Source organism: Nyctereutes procyonoides, unplaced genomic scaffold (assembly GCF_905146905.1).
Source record: "Nyctereutes procyonoides isolate TBG_1078 unplaced genomic scaffold, NYPRO_anot_genome, whole genome shotgun sequence".
In the NCBI taxonomy this organism is placed as follows: Eukaryota; Metazoa; Chordata; class Mammalia; order Carnivora; family Canidae; genus Nyctereutes; species Nyctereutes procyonoides.
Window position 1 is genome coordinate 9636441 of NW_026575043.1, and position 26872 is coordinate 9663312.

The following is a 26872-nucleotide window of genomic DNA, read 5'->3' on the forward strand; positions in this document are numbered from 1 at the left end:
GATTGATGATGTAAGCTGTGTACATCGTATGTTCCTGAATGGGTTGTAACAGCATGAGAGTGCATGCAGTGCTGAAACTGTGCAGAGCATAACTTGATCTTTTTATGATTTAGAAAGTACCTGCCTTATTGCAGTGTCTCAGTACCATTAATCATTCAGTAAATAATTATAAATAACTACTGTGAACACTGTAGGATAGAAGCATGAATTGGGTATGGGTTCCTATCTTCAAGGGACTTAAACTACCAGTGGAGATAAACACATGCACAGATCATATACATGAAAAATGGAAAACAGATCACTAGTATAAGAGTCACACAAAAAAGGATTAAGCGGCACCATAAGATTTCAGAGAAAAGAGAGAACTCCTTTGGATTTAACCAAGAAATGTTTCCTAGAAGGAGAATGTGTCTAACTAGACCTTAAGAAATAGGAAGCATTTTGACAGGTGTAAATGAAAAGGAGAACAAGACAGGTGGAATCGTTCTTACCAATTCCAAGGTACAGACAAATTCAGCAGAAGTGTAAGGAAGCAAGGGGGCAGGGGCTGGAAATGCCTCATTGTGGCCAGCTCAAATGCCAGGTCAAAGAGTTTGGGTTCTGTTTGCACAATGCTTACAATCCCGAGGAAATCATTAAGCACTAGAGGGTTCCTGTCTGTGGGAGGTCTATAATTTGTTGCTTGGACTGCCAGGGGAGAAGGTTGTATCAGGGAGCCCAGAAGAGTGGCTGCTGAATCCTCTGAGCCAGAGTTTGCTAAAGGGTATGCTAAGAAACAGTAGTTTCAAAGTATGTTAATACATGTCACTAAAGAGTCTCTTCACTAAAATGAATTGGAAAATAAAAAAGTTAAGTTAATTAAATGGATTTCTTTGCTGGATAAACTTTCAGAGCCTTTAATATTGAGCATTGCATTGAGGATCTCAAACAGGGTAAAATGTACACCATTGCCAACACAGTTTAATCATTTTTCATGGAATAGCTCCTGAAACTACCATTTCTTGGAGCAGACTTTGGGGAACATTGTCCTGTGCATTTGGTAATGATGGCTGGAACATGAGTGGTATTCCTATGCATGGAAGCAATGATTAGATGAGAATCCCAATGCACTGTACGTTGGCGTTTCCAATACATAGTGGTCATTCCATAACTACAGAAAATGCACGCAAGTGTGGGTTATTGGTTTATTAACAAGACTTGGCCCCAGATGACATGCTGAAACAGAGAGGGAAGGGAGTCCAAGGTGGGAATGTGGGAAGTTTGGAACTCTGGCTATAAACGGTAAGCTAGAAGAACTGATTCATGGAAAACTAGAAAGGCTGATTCAAACACAAGTTTATCACTTTCATGTTACTTGAAAAGCTGTGAAAATCCAGCCAAGGGCTTGCTTCAGCAGATAGGGGAACTGTCGACTTGGATGAGAAGTCGTTGTTATTTTTTTTCTTTACTAAAGTGCCATTAAGAATATTTTTTTGGTTAAGAAATCTCATTTGTGTTCTGGATAAATAGCATTTTTCATATGCAAATGACTCTAACAGTAAGATAACTATCAGTTGGGGATGCCTGGGTGGCTCAGCGGTTGAGCATCTGCCTTTGGCTCAGGGCATGATCCCACGGTCCCGGGATCGAGTTCCACATCGGGCTCCCTGCATGGAGCCTGCTTCTCCCTCTGCCTATGTCTCTGCCTGTCTCTTTCTCTGTGTCTCTCATGAATGAATAAATAAAATCTTAAAAAAAAAAAAAAGATAACTATCAGTTTAGCCCGAAAGAATCTTTAGAAGTAACAAAACATCAAACCTATAGTGTTTTTTTTTTCCTAATCAGACAGTAACAGGAACCTTCATATTTATCAGCAAATCTTTTTTTTTTTTCAGTCTGATTTACTCAGAGAAGTTAATTTATTTTTAATATTTTGTTCTTTCAGGTATTTGCCTTTGATTATTGCTTCTGGTCCATGGATGAATCTAATACTACAAAATATGCTGGTGAGTTGGCTCCCTCTCTTCACTTGATTTTTGGGCCTCAGGCTTCTTCTTCGTCTGTTTTCTTTTTTCTGGAGTTCTGTTTTTCCCATAAAATTCACACTCATTCTTTCCAATTCTAGCATGTGGACTTTGAAGTCAACAAGATTTGATTTCAGGATCTGGCTATGCCACTAACTTGCTAAGAAGTCATGGATGGGTTTATTTTTAAGTGTTAGGGTCTTTCCCTGCAAAGAGGGTGGTAGTATCTTCAGAGATGTTCTAACAATTAGAAATAACGAGGCACTGCCTCAAGCCAGAAATGGTAGCTGTTGTGATTATCACATGAAGAAGAGTTTTAATGTGCAGTATCTTTCCTTATTGCCAACGTTTTGGGAATGCATGCTCCATTGATAGAAGCAAAGCACACATGGTGTTTGTTTCCAGGACCCACTCATGGCCTGAGTGTTCTGATGGTCACTGGTGATATGAACTACACATTCCACAGGGAGGCATGACTTCCCGGCCCCAATTTCACTAGTGTTCCTTCCTTGAGACATTTCACCCCTATTCTCTCAAACACAGATCACTACTGATTTTATTATTTGGTGAGAATTGGCTCTTCCAAGGAGTCCATCACAATTGCTTCAGCTCAGGAGGGAAGCATATGTGTTAGTGGAGGAAGTTTGAGTCCTACTTTTTGATTGTTCTGATTTCCTTAGATAGTCTTAATGATTGTTTTCTCCTCCTTTCGACTTAGAAGAACGTCAGCTGAATGACTGTCTCATTTGCTTTTTAAAAAGAAGAATAGTGAGGAATATGGAGATGATGCAGGTTTTACAGGACTAGCAGGCAAAAGGAAATCACTTGCTTGTAGGGAATTTTGTTTCATGACAGCCTTTTCCTTGCCGCATAAAGCAAACTCGTTGAGAAATCATTCAATTTAAAGTTTTTTAAAAAGTTAATAGTCTGGAAATAGGGCTCACTGTGGGTAAATTAGCCTTTCTTTCTAGACATCACTACTACACCTTTGGCAAACGGTATTTCATTGAAGTGAGTAAGTACTTCATAATGTTGGTTGTAATTAATTTGTCTTTTTATTGGTTTATTAGGACTTCAGACAATATATTCTACAGAGTCTAGAACAGTCTGCTTTGAGTGTTTGCACACTGTGTATTTTTGTGTTGGGTGTGTGCTTTTGGATTTAAATAAACTACAGAAGTAAAACATTTCCTACTGTAACAGAAATAAATGCCATGGCTATCCAAAGCCCACTCTTTGTTCAGCTGATGTTATTCAAGATATAGCCAGATAGATCTTCCTGATTTAGCTCTTCTTGTGCAGTTTTGAAATGCTTTCAAGGACTCTTTACCACTTGTAGAGGAAAATTTATTTTCCTTGGACAACATGTAGGGTCCTTTATTACATATCCTCAGTCCATTTTTCTCACCCTCTGCTCCATGACTCCCAACCACCCATCCTGCGCCCCCTGCCCCATGCGTCATTCGTCTTATATAACCCAGGGAGCCGGTAGGTCTCAAAACAGTTTTGAAGTTCTTGTGAAACCCCTTCGGTGTGTGCAGCCTCAGAAAGCCCTTGAGAAATCACAAAATTAAGTGGAAAGCAAAAGAGTGTATTACCTCCAACAGGAAACATTTTAGGATAGTATTTAGTTAAACTGTCTTACAGATTTCAGGGGCTGGAGAAAACTCAAGGAGGGGCAAAATCTGAAAGGGCTGAACATATTACCTGGGAAGGCACCACAGGGGACAAGAAACTTAAACCAGGCGTGAAAATAAAGCGTAGGTGTAGTAAAAGCCAGCCAAGAGGGTTTCTAGATGGGAGAACCAACATGGACTTCGATGTCAGCCCTGGGTTTAAATCTCCGGGACCCCTTCCTTGGTTCTCTTCCGTAATCTCTCTGAGCTACTGTTTCTCTTCTGTAAAATCGGAAGCATGGCAATGTGTTGCTGTAAGGGTTAAATCGCTAACTTAGTGCGCTAATGGAAGGTGCACTGGAAGCGACACCTCATTTGGCTTTTCCCTAAGCGAAGCTGCAGAAGTGGGAGTGAGAGTGCTGTGTAGCACTTGCCTTAGCAGGAAGGTATGTTGTGGGGGGAAGCAGTGGGAAGCCTTTTGTACTTGCAGTGAGGCTAGTTAATAGGAAATTCTGAAGTCTAAACTGAGTTTAGTTTAGACTGATTATTGGTTGACTGATAATGGTGCAATACAGGAGCTGTTGCAGTGATGTGGTTAAAATAATGTTTAAGGGTGGTTGTTATTTGTCGTGTCTTCTAGAATCATATCCTCCCTTATTGCCCACAGAGACCATTCGAGCCTTCTGCAATATATCGCTCATATCCCTGAACATAGGACAAACTTCTTTTTAAAAAAGGTTTTATTTATTTATTTATTTATTTATTTATTTATTTATTTATTTGAGAGAGAGAGAGAGCACAGAGGGAGGGGGAGAGGAAGAAGCAGAGTGCCTGGTGAGCAGGGAGCCTGGCATGGGGCTCAGTCCCAGGACTCTGGGATCATGACTTGAGCGGAAGGCAGATGCTTAACCAACTGAACCACAGGCACCCAGGATAAACTTTTTTTTTTTTAAGGAGGAAATAACTTTATTAAGTACAAATAATAAAACTTACATGTGAAGCTAAAGATTTCTGGAGCCCTGCCTTACAAATCAGTCTGCTCAGAAATTTTTAAAAAGATAAAAATGATTTTTAAACTACTTTTAGTTTGCATGATCACATCAAATAATGCATTCCATTCATCCCTGAAATACAGCACTCTCTCGGCTCCTAGAGCAATGTCTACGTATAAAATGCGGAGAGAAATTCTCTAATTCTTCAGATCGCCCTATTATTGTACAAATCCAGTGACCACCTTAGCAAAAAGTAAGATTCTTGCTAGCTGTTGTCTCAGGTTTGTTTGCATTCATTATAAACAATCTGCCTACTAAATACATTACTGGTAGATTAGTTTATTGGTTTCATACTAACTTGATTTCCTTTCTCTTCATTAAAAAAGAAATAGCAATTCCTTCTTAATGGTGAATAGAAACATTAAGATAGAAGCCTTCATTCTCTGATGGGAAATAGAGGAAATGTAGAAGGGGAAGCATGGATTTCCTGAAACCGACCTATTTGTCAGGCTCAATGAATAATGGTGTCATTGATACTGATGAAGAGCTCTCAAGGCAGCTCTCAAAACTTGGGGGGCAGAGAGAAGGAGGGGTAGGGAAGAGAGAACGAATTGAAAGCACAGGGTTTGAGACGGCAAAGAGAGGCAGGAGCGCTGAGTTTCATGTGGGATGGTCAGAATGTTCTCTTTTACTTTGTTAAAAGTGACCATGGCACCTTTCATTCTTAGGCTCTCCGACAGAGAAATACACAAGTCCATAGAGGGCATAATGGCATGGCAGCAGGCTGTTGGAGTGCGGGGAGGGAGAATGTGGGGTCCTAGGCCTGACTGCCCAGCTTCTAATCCTGGCCTCACCACCTTCTACCGATGTAAGGCACAGTGACCCACTGAATCTCACTGCACTTTTCTTTCATCAAATGTTAAGATGAGGATGATAATCATTCCCTCCTTATAGGGATGATTTGAGGACCAAGTGACCTGGTCACAGAAAATACAAAAGCCAATATCTGGCACATAGGACAATTTCACTTTATATTTATTATCGTCTTTATTGTGGTCACATTGTGGCAGTTTTGAGGATAGTAGCGTCAGCCCTGTGGAAAGAGAATGGATGGTACTGGAATTGATGAGACTTGGTTTTGCCACCAGCTGCTCACCTTTGGGGATCTGTTTCCTCATCTGTGGAAGGAGGAGCTGTGGCCTAGGATGATCTCAGATCCCCTCTGGCTCGCTGATAAAACATGAATCAGACATTTTATGCTGGCCACACAGCTGTTGCAGTGGACTTTTCAGAGGCAAGTCAAAGACTTGTTTGTTAAGCCGTTTGAATTGCATTGAATCAGGCTTTGAGATGTTTTACACTTTAACTGTATTATCTCTTATTATATATAACCTTTGGGTTAGGTAGGCATAATAATGCTTGTCTGGTGGATAATTCTGAGTCTTTAAAGCAAAAATGATTGTGCCAGGATGAAGAAAGAAAAACAACCCGCAAAATTAGATACTCAAAGCTTCGCAAATTTCTACATAAACTTGTATCTTCCCCCACTCTTCACCCCATATGTACATGCATGTAGATGTAGATCCACGTTTAGGATAAAGTTATTACAGTGTATACTGACATAACTTGAGAGTGTCATAGGCTTTTGTAAATGGTTCAGTCACTACCGATTGTAATTAACGCCTTCTTGTTAATGAATCAGGCCATGATTTATCATTGCCTAAAAGGTGCCACGTTGGTAAATAACTGATTTCCAGTCCCCTTGGTGTCAGTTTTCGTCCTAGTGGGGGAATATTTTTCACAAACCTATTTTTCTATAAATCTTGATGCCAGAAATAAAAACCAGTCTGGTGAGGCGTAGGCACCTGACTGGCTCAGCCAGTAGAGCATACGACTCTTGATCTCTAGGTTGTAAGTTCCAGCACCCATGTTGGGCATAGATATTACTAAAAAAAAACCAAAATATTTAAAATAAAACAAACAAACAAAAAACCCCCAAAAAAACAGTCTGGCGGTGGCGTATCTGGGAATCAATGGGGACATGAACATTTCCAGGCTCAGAGCTTCTAAGCTATTGACTTAGAAATTATATAACAACTCTCACCATATGGCATATTGCTCAAACTTGCTGAAGCCATGTGTTTTCAGGCATTGTTAATGCCCTGCAGGTCAGGAGAAAGGTTATATGTCTGATTCTTGTTCTGCTAGCGTAGCTTTCTGCAGTGTGCATCCGAGCCGTGAGCTATTGCTGTGGGGAAAGCAGCCGTGTTTGATTCTGTTCCCATGATGGGACATTTTATGTGTCCAGAGGTAGAAATGATTTCTCTTTCACACTGTTTAACTGAAGCGAGAATAGTAACAAGACAAAACTTTTGTGTATCAAAATTTATATTCTAAAACACTTATGAAACAGTCTGAATGCAGGATTCTTTTAGACTTTTTCTTTTTCTTTTATATAGTCTTTTGAAAATTGTCTTACCCCATACCAAATTTGATAATTCTTCTAGTGACTAAGCCTTCTCAGGTTGTTCCCTAAGCACCCAACTTTATTTTCTTAGAATCAGCAACTGTCTTTTTACATTTGTTAATTAAATTATGTAATTACAGAGAAGTACAATTGACATAAACCAGTGTAGGAGCAAACACAGCTGACCCTTTGTGAGAACATAACTCAGCTGGTGGGAGTCCAGAGCATGGCCTACCAGCTGGAGTGATTTAGGGTGCAGTGGTCACGCCTCTGTTATTTTACAGATAGAAGAGAATGTCGGTGAATTCCGAAAATTGGGTAAGAGTGGAGGTCAGTTAAGAAAAAAAAAATTTTTTTTTGTATCACAAGAATCTTTAATGTTTACTTTATATTTTACACCTGGTAGGATTGTATTTGTGTTTGGTAAAGTGTGCCAAGTGCCCACATTGAGACTGTTTCAGTTCACATCACTGCGGTCCACACAGACGTTTCCTTCCCCAGTGAGGTCATAGAGGAACCTTGACTTTTTTCTTGGTTAGGCCAACTTTACTGATGAGAAAAACTTTTCTGAGATAAATGAGCTAAGCTAATATTGTTAGTTGTTTTTTTTTTTTTTTTAGGATTTTATTTATTTATTCATGAGAGACAGAGAGAGAGAGAGGTAGAGACACATGCAGAGGGAGAAGCAGGCTCCATGCAGGGAGCCCGACATGGGACTTGATCCCGGGTCTCCAGGATAGTACCCTAGGCTGAAGGTGGTGCTAAACCGCTGAGCCACCAGGGCTGCCCCCCACCTTTTTTTAAAGAGAGAGTGTGTGTAAATATGTGTGAATGTATATATAAGTATGTATATATATGTGTCTGTATGTTGTGAGCATGTGTATATTTGACTATAAGTGTGTATATGTACGTGTGCTTGTGTGTGTGAATATGGGTGTGTGTAAATGGGTGTTAGTGTGTGTATATATGTATGGATGTGTATGTGTGTGTGCAGACTGCTTTTTTTTCTTGCCTCTACTTATAGTTTTTTAAAAATAGGTAGGCTTCATGCCCAATGTGGGGCTTGAACTCATGACCCTGAGATCAATAGTGCCATCCTCTACCAGCAGAGCCAGCCAGGCACCCCTCTACTCCCATTTTTTAATTCCATCCAGCCCCCCTTCATACAGGCTTTTCTTCCCTTCATCCCCATCTGTTCTTTATTTATTGGCACCCAGAGACATCATGTAACTTAATGAAGGGTATGTAGAGCTAAATAAGAATCACAGTAGACAATATACTGGGAGCAGTAGGTCCCCAGCACTGTGCTCTTCCCTTTACTGCAGTAGGTTATTTAATTGTCAATCACCTGATCACATAGAAACGACTACTGTCCCCATTTTACAGATAAAGAAACTGCTACCAGGGAGAAAGCTGAAAAGCAGTTGTAAATGTGGGTTTTAAGCAGTGACACTTATGCATGAAGATGGCATGAATTCTCCTGCAATCCCAGGCTGTCCCATCTTCTCTGCCACCCCAAAATGTGGCTGTGTTCGGCAATTACGTTACAGTGCTCTGGCTTGGAACCTGGCCAGGAACCGTTCTAATAGCATTAGGTTAGATGTTCTCCAGAGTCCCGAATGTCTGTGTTTGGTTTGGGCTTTGTTTTTAGTCTCTCCTCGTGTGCTGTAAATACTGTGCTCCCCACAGTCCAGAGGGGATGTTGAGTTTGGTGTGTTCCAGTACCTCAGAGAACATACCAGACAGAAATGAAGAGCACTTTCTCAGTAGATGCTTTATGTGAAAACTCCCTACAGAATAGCTCAAAATACATCCTCTATCAGACAGTTTTCACAGGTAAGGTGGCTCCTTTGTTTCCTCCATCCTGGGCACCAATATCTGACCCTTGCCTTGGTGAGTCAGCCACCTTACTTGCCAGCAAAAAAAGGAGCCAAGTTTCACTACCAGCTCATGACTTGTCCCAGTGCTGTTGCTGGGGTGGAAACATCCATCTGGGTGAGTCACCCTGTGCCATGCTGCAAGCAAGACTCCCAGGCACCGCAATGCTGATCACCCTTGGACACCGCTATGGAAAATAGCCCCATGCTCTCCCTTTACCCTCATGGCCCAGTTTCTCAGGATCCTTTTACCAAGCTCGTTAATGGCAAACTTCTGTAGTTGATTAAAACTTAAATCTACTGTCACCGGGTCAGTCCTTAAGGCCTTCATTTTTAAAAATCTGAACTCTGTAGTTTTTCATCATTGAGCTTAAACCAGGTTTAACTTTACTACATGGGGTAGTTTCTCAGTTGCCCTATTTGGGAGAGGGATTTGCTGAAACCTGGTCCAGGTTAGGCATTTCTCCCCACTGCATGGATGTGTGGAGAAGACCTGTCTGGGCTTGCACTTGTCCAGGTGCTCTGATTTGGACCTGGGCCACCTGCCAAGCCCAGACTCATCAAAATCGCTGTGGCTGTCAGCCCTGCTTAGAGGTGGAAAAACGTCCTCACAAACAAGCAGGCCTAGGAGTTCCACATCACAAATATGAGCTCTTTTTTTTTTTTTTTCACTCTAACTCCAAAGAGAAAAGACAGGAAAGAATCAGGAGATTCCATTTACACTGATAAAAAATATCTGTCATGTTGAAATCTTGAATGCTTTTCCATGTTCCTGCCTTAGAAAAATGAGAAATATTCCATGCATATGTCTTGTCTAGCCTCCTAATTGCCATACTTATTGTTTTATTCGGCCATGATCTATATGTGACTGCCTTGTTTAATGCAGATTGTAAATATGTCAAGGGTTATGCCCTCCCATTTGGTTCTCCCATTTCTAAGAACGTAGCTCACTGTAACTGTGCCTCGTTGGTAGTCAGGTGTTAGGCATATGAATGGTGTGTGCATTTTTCTCTTCAACTCTAGTTGGTCTTCTGTGCTTTGCTATCAGGACCCTTCTATAGAGAGGGGATTACCTTGGTTACTCGGTTCCCAATGCATACATGTGACAGCTTTGATCACAACTGTGATCCCCGATAGGGACAAATTATGCATAATTGTGGAGACTCAGATCTGTATTATATATGTGACTTAGGGTTGAGTGGGTCAGGTGTATAACCTTGGTTGCAGAAGTTCCAAATAGGAGCCCTCTCTGCTGTTGTGATACTGTGTTACAGATTGCTATGAGCATGCCCTATGAGCATGCCTGTGTTTTAAGACTTGTCCATATCATTATAGGAGGTTTTAAACATAAACCCCACAGAGGAAATTGACATCTTCTTGATCATGGCTGTTAACAACTGAGGGAGGTTTGCCCTGAGGATACCCTGCACCAGGCACGGTGGAGCTGACATCTGTAAAAGGGCCACCTCCTCTCTGGCATTGGTCCTGCTGAAAAGCCACAAGCCTCTTGGGTTTAACAGTACTGTAGCTTTGCTCAGTTTGTCTGGGATAGTCACAAATACTCGTAGATCCTCCTGCTTCCCACAGGACTTCTGAACTTTCCCATATGGGCTGATGTGCATTCCCCTAGACAGAGCTTTGTTCTATTTGAGGGTGAGGTATGGTCAGGAGACCTGTAGGTCAAAATATTGTGTCTTTTATGGATTCCCGGATTCCCACCATCCAGCATCAACACTCCTGTTTTTTTGTGTAGTGAGCTTCAAAAAGCAGTTGGCAAGTCGTTTTTTTTTTTTTTTCCTGTGCTGAAAAAGGGGACGTCTGTGTTTAAAGGATGGAAAGAACAAAGTAGGAAACCTTCAGTCTTTTGGATCAACCAGACTCTCCTTAACAGACTGTAGAGGGTCTTCGATATTTAATATTCTCTCTCTATCACAATTAACTATAGCCTTCATTTGTGTTTGATGGAGAACTGATTATGTTGAGGAAGACAGGAGGCTGTATAGAGTCCACAGTGCATTCTTAGGCTTTGGTTGACAGTTGTTTCCTACCATACCAGTCATGCCCTTGAAAGTTACCAGACCAAAGCACTGATCAAATATAACCACAGCCCAGGAGTCATACAGCTCAAAAGTTACTAGATTAGAAAAATAAAGGGGAATCTATAGAGTATGTTTCTATCTATAGTTTTATTGATAGGATATATTATGTTGGTTTTTATCCCCTATACCCTACTGAGATAATGTTAGAAAAGTAGATATTTTTCCTCCACTGGACAGTATAAGTTGACCTATCCTGTCCCAAATAATACCTTTCTTTTTTCCTCTCCTCGTATGTCCCAGTGTAACACACATACACACACATGCACAGACACACATGCACCCCCAACACACACACATCCATATACCACAGCATACATGCATATACATATATATCCCTATACATGCCCCCACACAGCCCAATACACATGCACCACACATACACCCCCAACACACACATACACACATATATCCAACACACATATAACCCCATATATATCCAACACACACATACATACATGTACACACACACATACCCCAATACATACAAAACATAACACCCCACCACCATATACTGTCTCTCTCTCTTTCCTGTATTAGAATACTCCACCATTATATTTGGTCAATAGAATTTTAAAAGTGAGAACTAGGGGATCTAGAGAAACAGCAATAGGTGATTCCTTTAAAAAAAAATTTTTTTTAAGATTTTATTTATTTATTCAAGAGAGACACAGAGAGAAGCAGAGACACAGGCAGAGGGAGAAGCAGGCTCCACACAGGGAGCCCGACGTGGGACTCGATCCCGGGTCTCCAGGATCATGCCCTGGGCTGAAGGCGGCCCTAAACCGCTGAGCCACCCGGGCTGCCCTTAAAATTTTTTTTTCTAAGAATAGCTGTCTTTTCTTTTATCTTTGAAATTGGATTACCTGACAGAATTGTTGCAAAGATAAAGGAACTACTTTAAGAAAAAATAATTCTGTGTTTGCCTCCTTCTTTATGGCAAAATTAATTATAGTTGATTAAAGATTTAAGGGAAGATATTGATAATGGATATTAACTAAAATATATTCTAGATTGTGGCCAGGCACTGTGGTAAGCTCTTTACCTGTCTTGCCTTGTTAAAAAAATCATACCAGCAACCCAGTATGGTAGTAGTTATTATTCGTTATTTACTGATGAAGAAACCCAGAACTTGACCAAGGTCACAGCTGGTAAGGAGCAGAGTTCAGGTTTGAAAAGAAAACTGTAAAAAAAAAACAAAACCAAAAACAACAGAACTAGAAGAAAAGACAGATGAATCCCTATATAATTTGTGGTAATAACAATACAAAAAGATTTTGGAAGCATAACATAGACTGAGAGAAAAAATCACAAAGGAAAAGATGAAAGATTTGAATATGGACAACCAAAAGCTTTTGTATGACAAAAACCAACATGAGACTAAAAAGTAAATGACAGAGTAGGAAGCAGTATTTACAAAGTATAATAGATCAAAGGTTAATATCCTTAATATATGATGAACATTTTGGGGGTGCCTGGCTGGCTCAGTCCAGAGAGCACATGACTCTTGATCTCGGGATTATGAGTTTGAGCCCCATATTGTGTGTAGAGATTACTTATATAAATAAATAAATCTGGGATCCCTGGGTGGCGCAGCGGTTTCGCGCCTGCCTTTGGCCCAGGGCGCGATCCTGGAGATCCGGGATCGAATCCCACGTCGGGCTCCCGGTGCATGGAGCCTGCTTCTCCCTCTGCCTCTGTCTCTGCCTCTCTCTCTCTCTGTGTGACTATCATAAATAAATAAATTTAAAAAAAATTCTTTTAAAAAATAAATAAATAAATAAATAAATAAATCTTTAAAGATATATATAATACAAATATATATAATACTATTATATATGTATATATGATGAGCATTTTTAAGTAAAGAAATCAATGACTAAACCAATTTATTTGTAAAAAGAAACATAGGACCCAAATAATCAGTTCACTAAAGAATAAGTACAATGTGGACAATCAACAAAGGAAAGGAAAATTTGAGTTTAGACAAAAAGAATTATAATAGCTGTGTTGTTGAGGGTGCATTGCTAGAGGACATAGTAATTTGGATTTTTGGAGTTTTTCTTGGTAAAGAAAATAGAAAAGTGCTCGGAGATAAATATGTAAGGATAAATATTGTAAAGAAAAAGGAAATAATCTAAATATCCATAATAGGGAACCGATTGCATCAGTTAAGCACACAATGGAAAGCTAAGCAGCTATAAAAAATATTAATGTTGACATAACTTTGTAGGGGTGGCAAAGTGTTCATTATTTCTTGTCTTAAAAGAGAATAAATTTCCCGTGAGACATGAAGCCATAGTGATAAAATGTATTGCAGTCTCTCTAGAATCCAATCTTGCATAGAATTGTAAAGATACATGAACTTAACGGTAGTTCTTTTTGTTCATCCTTTTATAAATTGTGCTTCAAGATAGTTTATTTAAGGATGGAAAGGAGATGAATTCTTTCCACAAATACAGTAAAATTCTCTACTTTTTCATATTCTATTTTGTATTTCCCAGAATGTGTTCCTTTCCTACTTATAACTAAAACTTCATTAAATATAATAAATCTGAAATGTGTTCTGTCAAGCATAACTGTAAGTATCTAAGAAAACTTGACTTTTTGAAGAGCATATGCCTATATATAATATAGATAATGGAAATCAGAGAGACTAGTTTGGTTTTTTCTGTCTCATATATTTTGTTTGAATGTCCAGGAGGTTACTATGGGTGCCAGGGAAAGCATAATCTGTAATTTTTATCAAAATTATTCAGTTAGTAGATACATATTATGTTAACATCTCTATTCACATCTATCCCCGGTGCCTTATTTAACCAAGGATACTGTAGTCTTTAGAGGCTCATTAAAATTTCAAAAAGAGTCATACTTGACCAAGTATAAACCCTAAAGCAATTGAATCTTTTTTTTTAAAGATTTTTATTTTTAAGTTTTTTTCTACACCCAACGTGGGACTTGAACTCAAAACCCCAAGATCAAGAGTTGCATGCTTCACCGACTGAGCCAACCAGGTACCCCAGATGTTTCTTTTTAAGTTCAACAAACAGTATTTTGATGCCTCAGCACTCACTAATGAGGAATGCCCCCCCCCCCCATTAAATATTCTTTCATCTGAGGACAGCTTTGTCAACATAGGAATAACTCAGGAAATCAAAGTGCCTACTGTGTGCCAGGGACTCTGCTAAGATGAAAAAGAACCCATTTTCAAAGGAGCTCACAGGACGCCTGGGCATCCAACTCTTGATTTCGGTTCAGGTCATGATCTCAGGGTTGTGAGATCCAGCCCTGCATTGGGCTCCATGCTAAGTGTGGAACCTGCTGGAGAGTCTCTCTCTTTTCCTCTCCCTCTGCCCCGTCCCCTGCATGTGTGAACTCTTTCAAATGAACAAATAAGTAAAATCTTAAAAAAAAAAAAGAAACAATCCAGTGGTAGAAGATAAATAGAAAAAAATAGGGTACTGTAAGTTCTAGAGTTTATTAAAACAAAAACAAAAACTAAACAAAACCATGGAGACCAGGGGTAGGAGTAACTGATTCCTGGTGTCATGTAATGTGAGTCACCAATGGTGGATGAGCATCTGCTTTAACGTTCAAGAGTCAGTACAAACAGACCCGGGACCTGCCACTCACTATTGGTATGATTTTGGGCAAATGACTCCCCTCTAGAGCCCAGCCTCCTTACAGATCTCAATCCATACCTACTGGCCCTGGGGACTGCAGGGTTCAATGATACAAAATATGTAGAGTGCCTTTGCTAATTGGGCAGTTGATAAAAATTAATTCCCTTCTTTTTAGTCGCATAAATAATAAAAGTATACAAATGTCAAAGGTTAATTCATATCCTCTTTAGTATTTGTAGCAATTTAGACATAGGTAAAACCAGTTTATTCATGTAATTTTATATCCTGGAGAATTCTTTAATCATTTGGTTTATTTTTTGTGCAATGTTAGTATACATATCCTGGATTATTTGTGGGTTTTTTTCACTTGACATTGTCATAAACCTATTTTTTTTTCATAAACCTATTTCATTTAGCTTTGTAGCATTCATTCTTGGTGTTTCTGACCAGTGATCTTTAGTTTAAAAATCCATTTGTACCAAGGAAAAGAAAACATTGTGATTTGCTTCTAAAAGAATATGGAGTAGTGCCTGGGTGGCTCAGTTGGTTGAGCATCTCACTCTTGGTTTTGGCTCAGGTGGTGATACTCAGGGTTGTGAGATCGACCCTTGCATTGGGCTCCACTCTTAGCAGGGAGTCTGCTTGGAGAGTCTCTCCCTCTGCTTTTCCCTCTACTCACTTTCTCTCTCTCAAATAAATCTTTAAAAAAAAGAACGTGGAAAAAATAATTCTTCATACTTCCATCCTACTCAGCTTCAGGAGCAGAAGCTAAAAGTATTGCATCTCACTACCTAACACAGGAAGAGAAAGGTTCCTAACTAAGTGGCCACAGGCCCTTGCATGGCCATGGTCAGCTGACCACAGTGCTCCCTGCAGTTGAGTCCTTCAATCAACTCAAGCGCTTGTTGTTGTTGGTTTTTTTTTTTTTTTTCCAAGTTACTAAATATGAGTTGAAATCATGAATTACGGGCAGGATGTTTGACCTGGCCAAGTCTTAAAGCATCTTGTCTCCAAACTCACCCCCTTCCTGAGAGGCTGGTTGACCAGAGCCTGCACGTGGCACTTGGGTCTGGCTGAGGACCATGGTTGATTCTCACAAGCCTAAGCACAGGCTGTGTTTAACTCCCTATATTCTACACTGCAGGGCTCTGCTCCAGATTTAAGGCCTGCTTTTTGGCACGGGGAAGTACACGGAATAAGGAAGATCCTTTGAGGAAACATACGAGAAAAAATATTGGTGTAGTGGATTATAATTTTGACATTATCTTACTATTTTTCAGAATGCATTTATGTTTGTGCACACACACATCTTTAACTAGTCCTCACAACAAACCTGTATATTTGGGAGTGATTATACCCTTTTAAAAAATCACATATTACACTAACACGTTTTGAATACCTTTTAGGTAGTAGGCTCTATGCTGCTATGAAGTCAAAATTAGAGAAATAAGGTGATATTTTTCTTCTAATTTATTTTTTTAATTTTAGTGCTTATCACTTGGTCTGTCTCGGCATAAGTTTTTTACATTAAATGTATATATGTATATGTATTTGAATGTGACTTTTGTCAGACTCAGCAATGTTTTTTTTTTTTTAGCAATGTTTTTGAATTTTAGCATTGTTTACACACGCAGGTGTGTTCTATTTGGGGTTAGTTTTTACATGGTTGGTGATATTCTAACATACAAAGTAGTCACATGGTATAAGGGAAAAGAGGGAAACTGAGTAGGGAAAAATTAGAAAGGAAGACAAACTTTGAGAGACTCCTAACTCTGGGAACAAACAAAGGGTTGCAGGAAGGGTGGAGGGTAGAGAGGTGGGGTAACTGGTGACAGGCACTAAGGAGGGCACTTGAGATGAGCACTGGGTGTTTTTTTTTGTTTGTTTTTTGTGTTTTTAGCACTGGGTGTTTAATATTGGCAAATTGAATTTAAATAAAATATTTTTATTTTATTTATTTTTTTAAAGGATTTTATTTATTAATGAGAGATACAGAGAGAGAGAAAGAGAGAGCAGCAGAGACACAGGCAGAGGGGGAGAAGCAGGCTCCATGCAGGGAGCCCAACATGGGACTCAAACCTGGGTCTCCAGGATCAGGCCCTGGGCTGAAGGCAGCGCTAAACTGCTGAGCCACCTGGGCTGCCTTAAATAAAATATTTTTAAAAATAAAAAGTAAATGGAAAAAATGCAAAGTAATCACATTTTTCTTCTCTACTCCCTTACGAATGGGCATTTAACTTGAATCCAACTTAGAGAATCAAAATAATGCTGCCATGAGCATTCTGTTACAGGAGTCCCTTGTGAAAGTGTCTCTAGGGTAGGTGCCTCATAGTGGGTCAGAGTATAGACATATTCTCTCTTATAGGTTCTGTCAGGTTTTCTTAGAGTGTGCAACCCAGCAGCAGATTATAAAAATACCCATATTTCCTCAGTCCAGCTATATTGTTGCCAAAATTTTATTTTTTGCCAACTTCTAATAGTTGAAGACATCATTTGTTTTGCGTTTACACATTTTTAAGAATCCCATTGTGTAGCCAGATGTCCCAAGTGTAACAAGAGACTGCTAAAATCAGATCCAACTTTGCATAAAGGAGGAAGTACACCTGAAAGCTTGTGTTATATTGCAGTATTTCTGAATCTAAAAGGAATTGTGTAAGATAAAAAGGTTCAGTGGACTCATTTTTTCAACAAACATTTATTAAATATTTTGTGCTAGGTCCTAGGATTACAAAGATAAATTATAGTCTCTGACATCAATCAGGAGGTTCTCGGTCCAATGGAGGGGAGAGGAAATACAGTGGTTTTGGCAAATACTGTAATCATGAATGTTTGGGACTATGAGAGCACAGAGGAAGAAGAATATCATTTTAATTCTCTTAATGATGGGAGAGTGAATGTTAGAAAGTCACGAATTTCAGAGGATAGTCAGTGCTACCTTAACTGTTTAAAAAGATTTTCATGCCTGGGGCGGCTGGGTGGCTCGGTTGGGTGTCTGACTCTTGATCTCAGCTGGGTCTTGATCTCAGGGTTGTGAGTTTGGACCCTGTGTTGGGTGTGGAGACTAAAAAAAAAAAAAAAAAAGTTTTTCACACCTTTACTGTTCAGTCGGATGCTACTGGCTCTATAGTACATGACTGAAAACTCCCAAGAGCTGCAGTAAGCTGTAGACTGGCTCACAGAAGAGAACTTGTCCCCAGACTTACCATGGGAACACAGGTGAGAGGTGCCTGTGCTCTACACATCACCTCCACCTGCAATGAACAGTTTCTCAGCACTTGGCATGCATTTAGCACTGTGCTAGGTGCTTACCCATCCCAAGATGCATCTGACAAGGTTCATCAATCCAGATGAGGAGATAAGACTATGTAGGTTTAATGATATTTTAATAACAGCTCATGAGAAGAAGCTAAACAGAATTTAAGCCATGCTTCTGTATGGCCCACTGTCCATGGAAAGGAAACTTTAATGCCTAGAGAAATGTCTGGGAGAGAAGGAATGGGTGGAATCATGAACTGATCTAGGAACTGAGCTCTTAGTACATAGCCCTGCATGTAGTAAGCAAGCAGTACACTTTTAACATCTTTTTGGATTGAGAGAGCGTTGTTAATAACTGAGACTCGGTTATTAATCCAAGTATGTCAAGAAAAATCATTCTTTGCTTTTGTAAGTTTTTTATTTTTTGTTTTGTTTTTTAGGTCAAGAAGTGGTTTTCAAGTGCCTTGGGGAAGGAATTCTTGAAAAAGCCTTTCAAGGGTATAATGCTTGTATTTTTGCATATGGACAGACAGGTAAGTGGCTGCTTTTAGTTATAGTCAATGATATTAAATACGCATGTCTTAAGGTCTAGAAATAGAAAACACTCGCAAAGTGGTGGAAACATGCTTCTGACTTTGTGGGTTTAACTGAGTTAGATGATCAAAAGTAACCCTCTTTTTGAAGGTTCAACAATTTTTGATAATTGAGTAATTGAGCCAAAGCTAGTTTCAAATTATTGTCATTTCCTAAATTATAGTTTTAACCTGCATTTGAACTAGAAAATAATTACCAGTTTCTCAGTGTCAAGTTATAGTGAAAAGCTATAGAACAACTCTTTGTATCATTCTGTGGAATGAAGGACCTTCCCTGGGATACAGGAGTGTTGATAGATTATTAAACCAAGACTGTGGGACAGGTGCATGGAACATGCAGAACAGAAGCTCACTATGGGGTTAGCCCTTAGCACTGCCTCAGCAAGAAAGTTAGAATAAGTCATAGCAATACTGCCTGTTGTCCCATTACAGGACAGCTCTGAGATTCAGACAAGAGAATGCATATCAAAGCATTTTCACAAACATAAAATATTTTTGGGGTAAAGTACAGTCAGTGTGACTTGATATGACTTGATAATGTATAGTTGATATTTGCTATACACACTTCAGGTTTGCACATCTATAGTGGTTGTATTTGTAGGCATCTCTCTGTCCAGCTGGAATTGGTGAACATTATAGAAAGAAGAGTAGCTTGGTTGTCCACAGGCATGGGCGTGAGGGCTGAGTTTGCCACTTGTGCTCTGTGACCCTGGTGGATGAATGTAGAAAATGTATAATGTGGAAGCATTATGTTTCACTCCCTCTGTTGTCCTTCCTTTCTGCTTGCTTTTCTTCAGGTTCGGGAAAATCCTTCTCCATGATGGGCAGTGCTGAGCAACTGGGCCTTATTCCAAGGCTCTGCTGTGCTTTATTTAAAAGGATCTCTCTAGAGCAGAATGAGTCACAGACCTTCAAAGTCGAAGTATCCTATATGGAAATTTATAATGAGAAAGTTCGAGATCTTTTAGATCCCAAAGGGTAAGTTAGTGGTTGAAATTAAGCTTGTCACGGGAGTAATAATTGTAAATGATCCTTACATTAAAGCTGCAAGGGAGTAGATTTATTTGGTCACTGCTCCGACTTCAGTGCATTCTCTGAGAAATCGTCTGCTTCTCAGAGCCTGCTGGTAGACCCAGTACATGTAGTTTATCCTATACTCGTGTATAAAGTTGCTTATGCATGCCATTTAAAAAGATGTTTTTACTATCGGTATTATTTTTGCTACCATGGCTTGTTCATAAAAACTAAGTTAACAATGACATAGTGGTCCTCCAATTTGTGTTGGAAAGGAGCATGTCTAAATTGGAAGGAACTGCTTCAAGGATTGAAACAACCCAGCCTAGAAAGCCATTCTCTTCCTGGGCCATGCACTGGAATCATGGTTGGGGGGCTTTTTAAGGATATGCTGGCCTAAGCCCCACCCATAGAGCCAATGATTCAGTGGACCAAGGGGGAATCCCAAATGTGGGTATTTTTTAAAAACTAGGTGATAAAAACCATGTAAGTTTGATTCACAGAGAGAGAAGGCCGTTTACATTTTTTCTTTAATTAAAATTTTTTTGCTAGTTTAAAAATAATACATACTCATGGAAAATTTAGAAAATAGGCAAAGTATAAGAAGAAATAAAAATGACCTATAATCCCACCACTCAAAAATAACCATTGTTAATACTTTGGTCCATTTTGATCCTGTGTTTCAAGTCTGTTGGGGGTGTGTGTGTGTGTTGAGGTCATTCTCTAAATACAATTCCATATCCTGAATTATTTTTAAACACTTTTAGCAGCTGTGTAATCCAGGGTATCATCATAAGACCAGAACTGTAGGTGACAAGGAATGAAGCAATCATGGGAAATGTTTGTATTTGACTTTAAAGTTATTAACTATTAGCATATGAAAGAACATTTATATTACATGTAAGATATAAAAAATAATAAAATTGACTGTTCTACTTACCATTTGGCTTAATAAATGGAACATGACTAATATTTTTAAAGCCTTGATATGATTCTCTTGAATTCCATTCCATTCTCTACCCCTCCCCAAGGTAGCCACAATTAGGAATTTTATATTTCTCATTATCTTTATTCTCCTTATAGTTCACACATAATTTTGCACAATTTTAAACTTTGTGTAAGTGACATCATAGTATATATGTCCTTTGTTGACTTGCTCTTTTTCTCTTGATGAGACATTCATTCTGATAGATGAAGTAGTAATGCATTTGTTTTTACTGCTCTTCAGTGTTTTATTGTATGATGATAGTCTGTCTCATCTCTGGTCACTTATGTGGTTTCCACTTTTTACTGCTACAGCACTGCTCTGAGCATTCTTGCACACTTCTCTTGCTTTGCAATTGTAGGAGTTTCTAGGGAATACATCCAGGGTGGACTTCTGGGCAACAAGATACTGAATCTTTGCCTTTATGGGGTGCTCCAGAATAGCATTAAAGAATCTCTGGTTGTGCAAGCTGAGTGGAGTGGAGTTTCAGATCCATGTGCATCCTGCTAGCTTTTTTGAAGATGTGCATTTGATCTGCCCCTATTGAGGGTACACAGAATTACTCATTGTCGCATTGAATTCTTCATCTGTAAAGGTAGTAAAACCTATTTTATAGATTGCTATAAGAATGGGATAACTAAAAAGTTCTTAGGGAACAATGCCACAACTTTGGGAAGTACTCAATAAGTCTTAGCCCCCTTTTTCCACACTTGAGTGATGCCAAACATTGACACTTGATTTGAAAGGTGATTAATATCCGAGGCAATGAAAAAGGTGACAAATGCAATATGCTCATGATATATATAGTTCTGCTTTTAATCCTAAGTATCTGTGATGAGCTTTAAATGGGTCCCAAACCAGGTTTGCCATTTAAAAATTCAAAAAAGTCTTAAAGTCTTCACCAGCAGAGCCAATTCTAAATATAGGATAAATGTCAGTAACTGCAAACAACTGCTGTACTGCTCTATCACTTTCTGTATAAAATTGTCAGCATAAAAGCACCATAAATCAATGGAGCCTTTAAAAAGCAAATGAAGACACTTTAGTATTGTTCACTACTTGATCAAAACGTTAAGACATGATTTACTAAAACTGCGAATGTGCTTATGTATGAACGAATCTTAAGGTTAAATTCCATTCTGGCATGTTCTTTGCTTTGTTTTCTTGCTTGCTTTCTTCTTTTTCCTCCTTTGTAAAACTGAAGTTCATCTACTAAAGCAGGCATGTTAGCCTAACCTCATATTCTGTGTGCTAGCTGTTTAGTTTGGGAGTAGAGATAGAATTTTTAAAATAGTAAGTTACTTTAAATAGAAACCAGAGTATAAAAGACATTCCTCATAAGGAATGCTGTTTTCCTAATCCAAATAAAGTAGCTTTTAGAATATTTTTTGATCATTTAAAAAATTGCAGTCTTCGTTTCTGAGTAGTTAAAAAAAAGGGAAAGCTTCCCAGTTGGGTCTGATTCATTCATTCCTTTTTCCTTCCTCCCAAAGGAATAGGCAGTCTCTTAAAGTTCGAGAGCATAAAGTTTTGGGACCATATGTAGATGGTTTATCGCAGCTGGCTGTCACTAGTTTTGAGGTAAGTGTCATTTTAAAAAAAGTCACTAAAAAGCTGGCAGTAAATCGAAACGTTTAAGTGATGTCAAATGCATTTTTTATGTGAATGCTTTGTAGCATATTGGTACCTTGCATGGTCTCAGAAACCCAGTAGCAACAACTCCCACTGGGGAAAAAAGGGCTTCCGCCTGCGTGGTTGTGAAGGCATCACGGTGTGGCCCAGAGGCTCAGCAGTGTGACTGCTGAAGACTTTCTTTCATACTGCCTTGTTGAAACTCTCCTCCAGAGTTGTCAGTGATGTCCTTCTAAAGAAACCTGGACACATACAAGCAGTGTTGGGTAATTCATTCATTCCCGTCCCTCTGACAGGGTCCCCTGTGCTCATCCCTATTACTCTTCACTCTTCCTCGTTCTATTTTTCTGAATTGTTTCTCTCGCCATTGACTAACTGGCTCTCCTTTTCCTACTCCCTTTTATGTCTTCCTACACCTCTACCTGATGTTTGTTTTTTTGTAAAGATTTTATTTATTTATTCATGAGAGACACACAGAGAGAGGCAGAGACACAGGCAGAGGGAGAGGCAGGCTCCTCTCAGGGAGCCCGACGTGGGACTCGATCCCTGGATGCCCTGGGCCAAAGGCTCAAATACTGAGCCACCCAGGTGTCCCTCGACTTGATGTTTTACCCTGACTTCTATGGTCACTGCTTTGGAAACCTCCTAAAACCAGCTGCTCTGTGTTGCTGAGGAATGCTGACAGAAGAGGGAGCAAAGGCATCCTGTGCCTCGTTCTGCTGTCCAGGGCTTGTGGCCGTCCCATCATTCCCTCAGACTCAGAGTGATGAAAATTAATCTGAGCTAACTCCCTCCAGCCATTTAGAGGAGGACATTTTTAGTATTGCTCAAAAGAGAAATAGAGTGTAGCCATCATTTTAAAAGCACCTAGATTCTGAAATGGATGGAAACCTCTCTGGTGTAAAGCCGCTAAAAGTCAGCACCTTTGCTCAGGTGCGTGGTTCAGAGCTCTGCGTGTTGGGGTCAATTTTAGTATATGTGCTGCCGAAGCGAGCACTGCGTGTTGGGGTCAGTGTTCATCTCACTCTGTCACTTATTAGGAAGAGCCAAGGAGGGATCCCTGGGTGGCACAGCGGTTTAGCGCCTGCCTTTGGCCCAGGGCGCGATCCTGGAGACCCGGAATCGAATCCCATGTCGGGCTCCCTGCATGGAGCCTGCTTCTCCCTCTGCCTATGTCTCTGCCTCTCTCTCTCTCTCTCTCTGTGACTATCATAAATAAATAAATCTTAAAAAAAAAAAAAAAAAAAAGGAAGAGCCAAGGAGCTTGTGATTCGTATCCCCGCTCTGCCTCTTACTGGATATGGGAGAAATTACTTGAGCCCCCTGAATGTCAGTGTTCTGTGGGTCACATCAGGAGAATACTTCTTTGATAAAGTTCATACTTCTAACATTGTGTAAGAAAAAGCCTATGGTGGCAGGTGTTCAAAGGCAGGTGTGCAAAGATGAGTAAGGAGCATTCCCTGTCCTTGGAGAGCCATGGTGTTGGAGGAGGGGGTATATAATATACAAGCAGTAGAGGACGCCTGGGTGACTCAGTGGTTTGGTGCCTGCCTTTGGCCCAGGGTGTGATCCTGGAGTCCTGGGATCGAGTCCCACATCGGGCTCCCTACATGGAGCTTGCTTCTTCTGCCTGTGTCTCTGCCCCTCTCTCTCTCTCTCTCTCTCTCTCTCTCTCTCTCTGTCTCATGAATAAATAAATAAAATCTTTAAAGAAAAAAAACAAGCAGTAGATAGCTCTGCAGTCATTAAGCATAGGAGACTTAGAATAACATAAGGTCACTACCATTAACTGAGTATCTGGAGCGCTCCAGAAATATTAGCTCTTTTCTCTCCTAGGAACTTGCAAAGTGAAAAAAAGCTGCTAAACAGAGAAAGGGAACAATTGCGGGATGGCCAGAATGGTGTGTGTGGGGGGGAGCATTTCCTATTCTAGCAAGCGGTGAGAGAGGTGGAGGCTCACCCTGTGCTCCAGGGAAGGCAGTCAGGGAGCAGGTTCTTACAGAGGAGCGGTGCCAGGTGCGTCCCAGGGATTGTAATTACCACGTACACCTGGTGGGCAGGACTGCATTCCTATGTTTGGGCCAATAATGTGTTCCTTCTGCTTTGCCTCTAGGATATTGAGTCATTGATGTCTGAGGGAAATAAGTCTCGGACAGTAGCTGCAACCAACATGAATGAGGAAAGCAGCCGCTCCCATGCTGTGTTCAACATCATAATCACGCAGACACTTTATGACCTGCAATCTGGGGTGAGGGACTCGGAGAGCCTCTGGTGGCAGTGAAAGAATGCAAAAATCCTGCAGGAGTGAAGGGTTTCATGGCTGGATTTGGTTGCTGAGAATTTTATGCTGGCTTTGCAACTTATTAAATAAGCTACTTTACTTAAATCACTCTGTTTATTAGGTCCTCCTTTTTATATAACTTCAAAAAAAATTGGATTTCTTGTGTAAACTCCCTAGAGAGCATGGTGATGTCACTATACAGCTTTTAACATGTAACCTTTCACTCTGAAATTCTCCTAAAAACTGAGTCTACCTCATAGCCATTAAGGGCTATTAAAGAGGAAACCACAACGTTTAGCCTAAAGAACACTTTTTCAAAAGAACAGGGACTTGACCTGAATAAACAGGAATCCTCAAGTACTGGCGTTTCCTCAAAGCACAGAAAATCTCCTGCTTTCTGACTATATCCTAGAAAGCTGAGTGTGCCTGCCCCCCAGCTACAAAACAAACGCTACATTCACAGGCCAGTTCAAATCTGACTGATGGGGTGGGTGCCTGGCTTGCTCAGTTAGAGGAGCATGTGGCTCTTAATCTCGGGGTTGAGTTTGAGCCCCACACTGGTGTAGAGCTGACTTAAATAAAACTTTAAGAAAGTAAAAATTAAAAAAAAATAAATTTGACCATGAAATGGCAAGTCCACTAGTTCCTCGCCTGCCCAGGCTGTGCTCAGTTACTGCGCGGACATCTTTGGAGACGTGTACATTTGCACTCATGTGTGCTGTTTCTCTCTTGTTTCTTGCACCCAGAACTCAGGAGAGAAGGTCAGTAAGGTCAGCCTGGTGGACCTGGCAGGTAGCGAAAGAGTGTCCAAAACAGGAGCCGCAGGAGAGCGACTCAAGGAAGGCAGCAACATTAACAAGTAAGGTGCCTGGTGGGGCTCAGCTTCATAGCCAGCTTCTCGTGTGCTGGGGGGTGGGGGAGGGGGGGTTGTGACGATAGAAAGGATCACATGGTCCTGGTGGCGGGTGCTTCCGAGTCCATGGAGCTTTCGTAACCTTAGTTGAAGACCAAGGGCCCTGCCTCTACTGAAATGCATGCAGTTTATTTGAGTGAAGCTACGCGCTGCAGCCCTGTGTAAACAGTGCACAGTGTATCATCATATCTACTGTAGTCTTAGGTAAATGCACATCACAATCTTGTCAATCAAATCATATCTTAAATTAACCCAAGGAGCTGACTCTGAAAAGAAAACCTGTTTTGAGTCCTTTTATACAGTGAATACTGTTTAAACACCAGTGCCTAACAAGATTTAACAGTTGCTTAATAACTGCTATATCGAAATCTTTTTTGCTTTGGGAACCTGCAGTGTGCCCAGGGACATCCTGTGGGCTGAAAGAGAGCAGGGTGGTGTGGGATGCATAGGAGTTTGCCAGGTAGAAAAAGGAGATGCAGGCCTTCAGCACAGAGGGTGTAGCCAGTGCACGGGCAAGTGAAGGGCCTGTTCTTTTCAGTAATGTAGTAATCCCAGGATGGTTCCTGCTGTGTGAGAGGAAGTATTTGCTTTTCAGCCCAAGAGGGAGCAGAGTTTGTGTGTAGGAGCAGAGTTTGTGTGTAAGAGTGTGCACTCAAGTCAGACTGTCAGAGTTTTGTCCTTCCCTTCACCTCTCTGTGCTTTGTTTTTCTCCTCCGTAAATGGGGATCATAATAGTCACTGTTTCACAGAATTGTCCGAGCTTAAATGCCCAGAATGTGCTTTGAACAATGCCTGGCACGTACTGTGCACTGAATCAATATTAATTGCTGTAGCTAATATTTTTATAATCTGTACAAATAGCATAATCATTATCATTATTCCACGTTCAGCAGAAAATAGTTTCGTTTGTACTTGTAACATGTTTCTGTTGAGACATAATAGCTTGGGGTTTCGTTTAGGACAGAGGGTGACAAAGAGGTAATCTACACAGGAACATGTTTGTGCCGCTTGCATTTTAAAATGATGCTAGTACATTATAATTTTAGTGTCCTGAAGTTTAAAATTAGAAGTAAAACATCACCGCCTCTATCAGCTGGACACAGTGGCACTCACTGCAGAGACTGCTGCTTTAGGGAGTTAATCTTCCAGTCATTCTGTCTCCTGCTCTCACAACAAAGGGGTTTGCTGTATTTCATGACCAAGCACTATAGGAGCCCAGGCAGGCACTGCAGCTCCGCAGGCCATGGGGAGCTCAAGGGCGGGGATGGGAAAGCAGAAGTGGGGTGGGGGTAGGAGGAAGCAGGTAGAGATTGCCACCTCTCCGAGAGATTTGTTGACTGGTGCTAAGCCATGCCAGCCCTTTGCCTTCTGGCTGGACTTGTAGGGAAACACCGGAAGTTCTGTGCTGGGAATTTGTAAGAACTGAGAGTATGGCTGGCTTTGATGTGTAATGATCACTAACTTCTGCTGACCTCTCACTGTGTTCTGGGTGCTGTTCTCAATGCTCCATATGTAATAATAACTC

At 40.4% G+C, this 26872-nt stretch overlaps 1 protein-coding gene across 6 annotated transcripts in view; it reads left to right on the top strand.

Annotated features, from left to right (window-relative positions):
- KIF13A (kinesin family member 13A) overlaps positions 1–26872 on the top strand; it is a 212482-nt gene that overhangs the window by 107530 nt on the left and 78080 nt on the right. For all 6 annotated transcript variants that reach the window (XM_055322478.1, XM_055322476.1, XM_055322475.1 and 3 more), the window contains 6 exons: positions 1925–1985; positions 18370–18462; positions 19320–19500; positions 22015–22102; positions 24267–24401; positions 25181–25293. In XM_055322478.1, coding sequence (XP_055178453.1) covers positions 1925–1985; positions 18370–18462; positions 19320–19500; positions 22015–22102; positions 24267–24401; positions 25181–25293 — 671 coding nt within the window. The remainder of the gene's footprint in view (positions 1–1924; positions 1986–18369; positions 18463–19319; positions 19501–22014; positions 22103–24266; positions 24402–25180; positions 25294–26872) is intronic.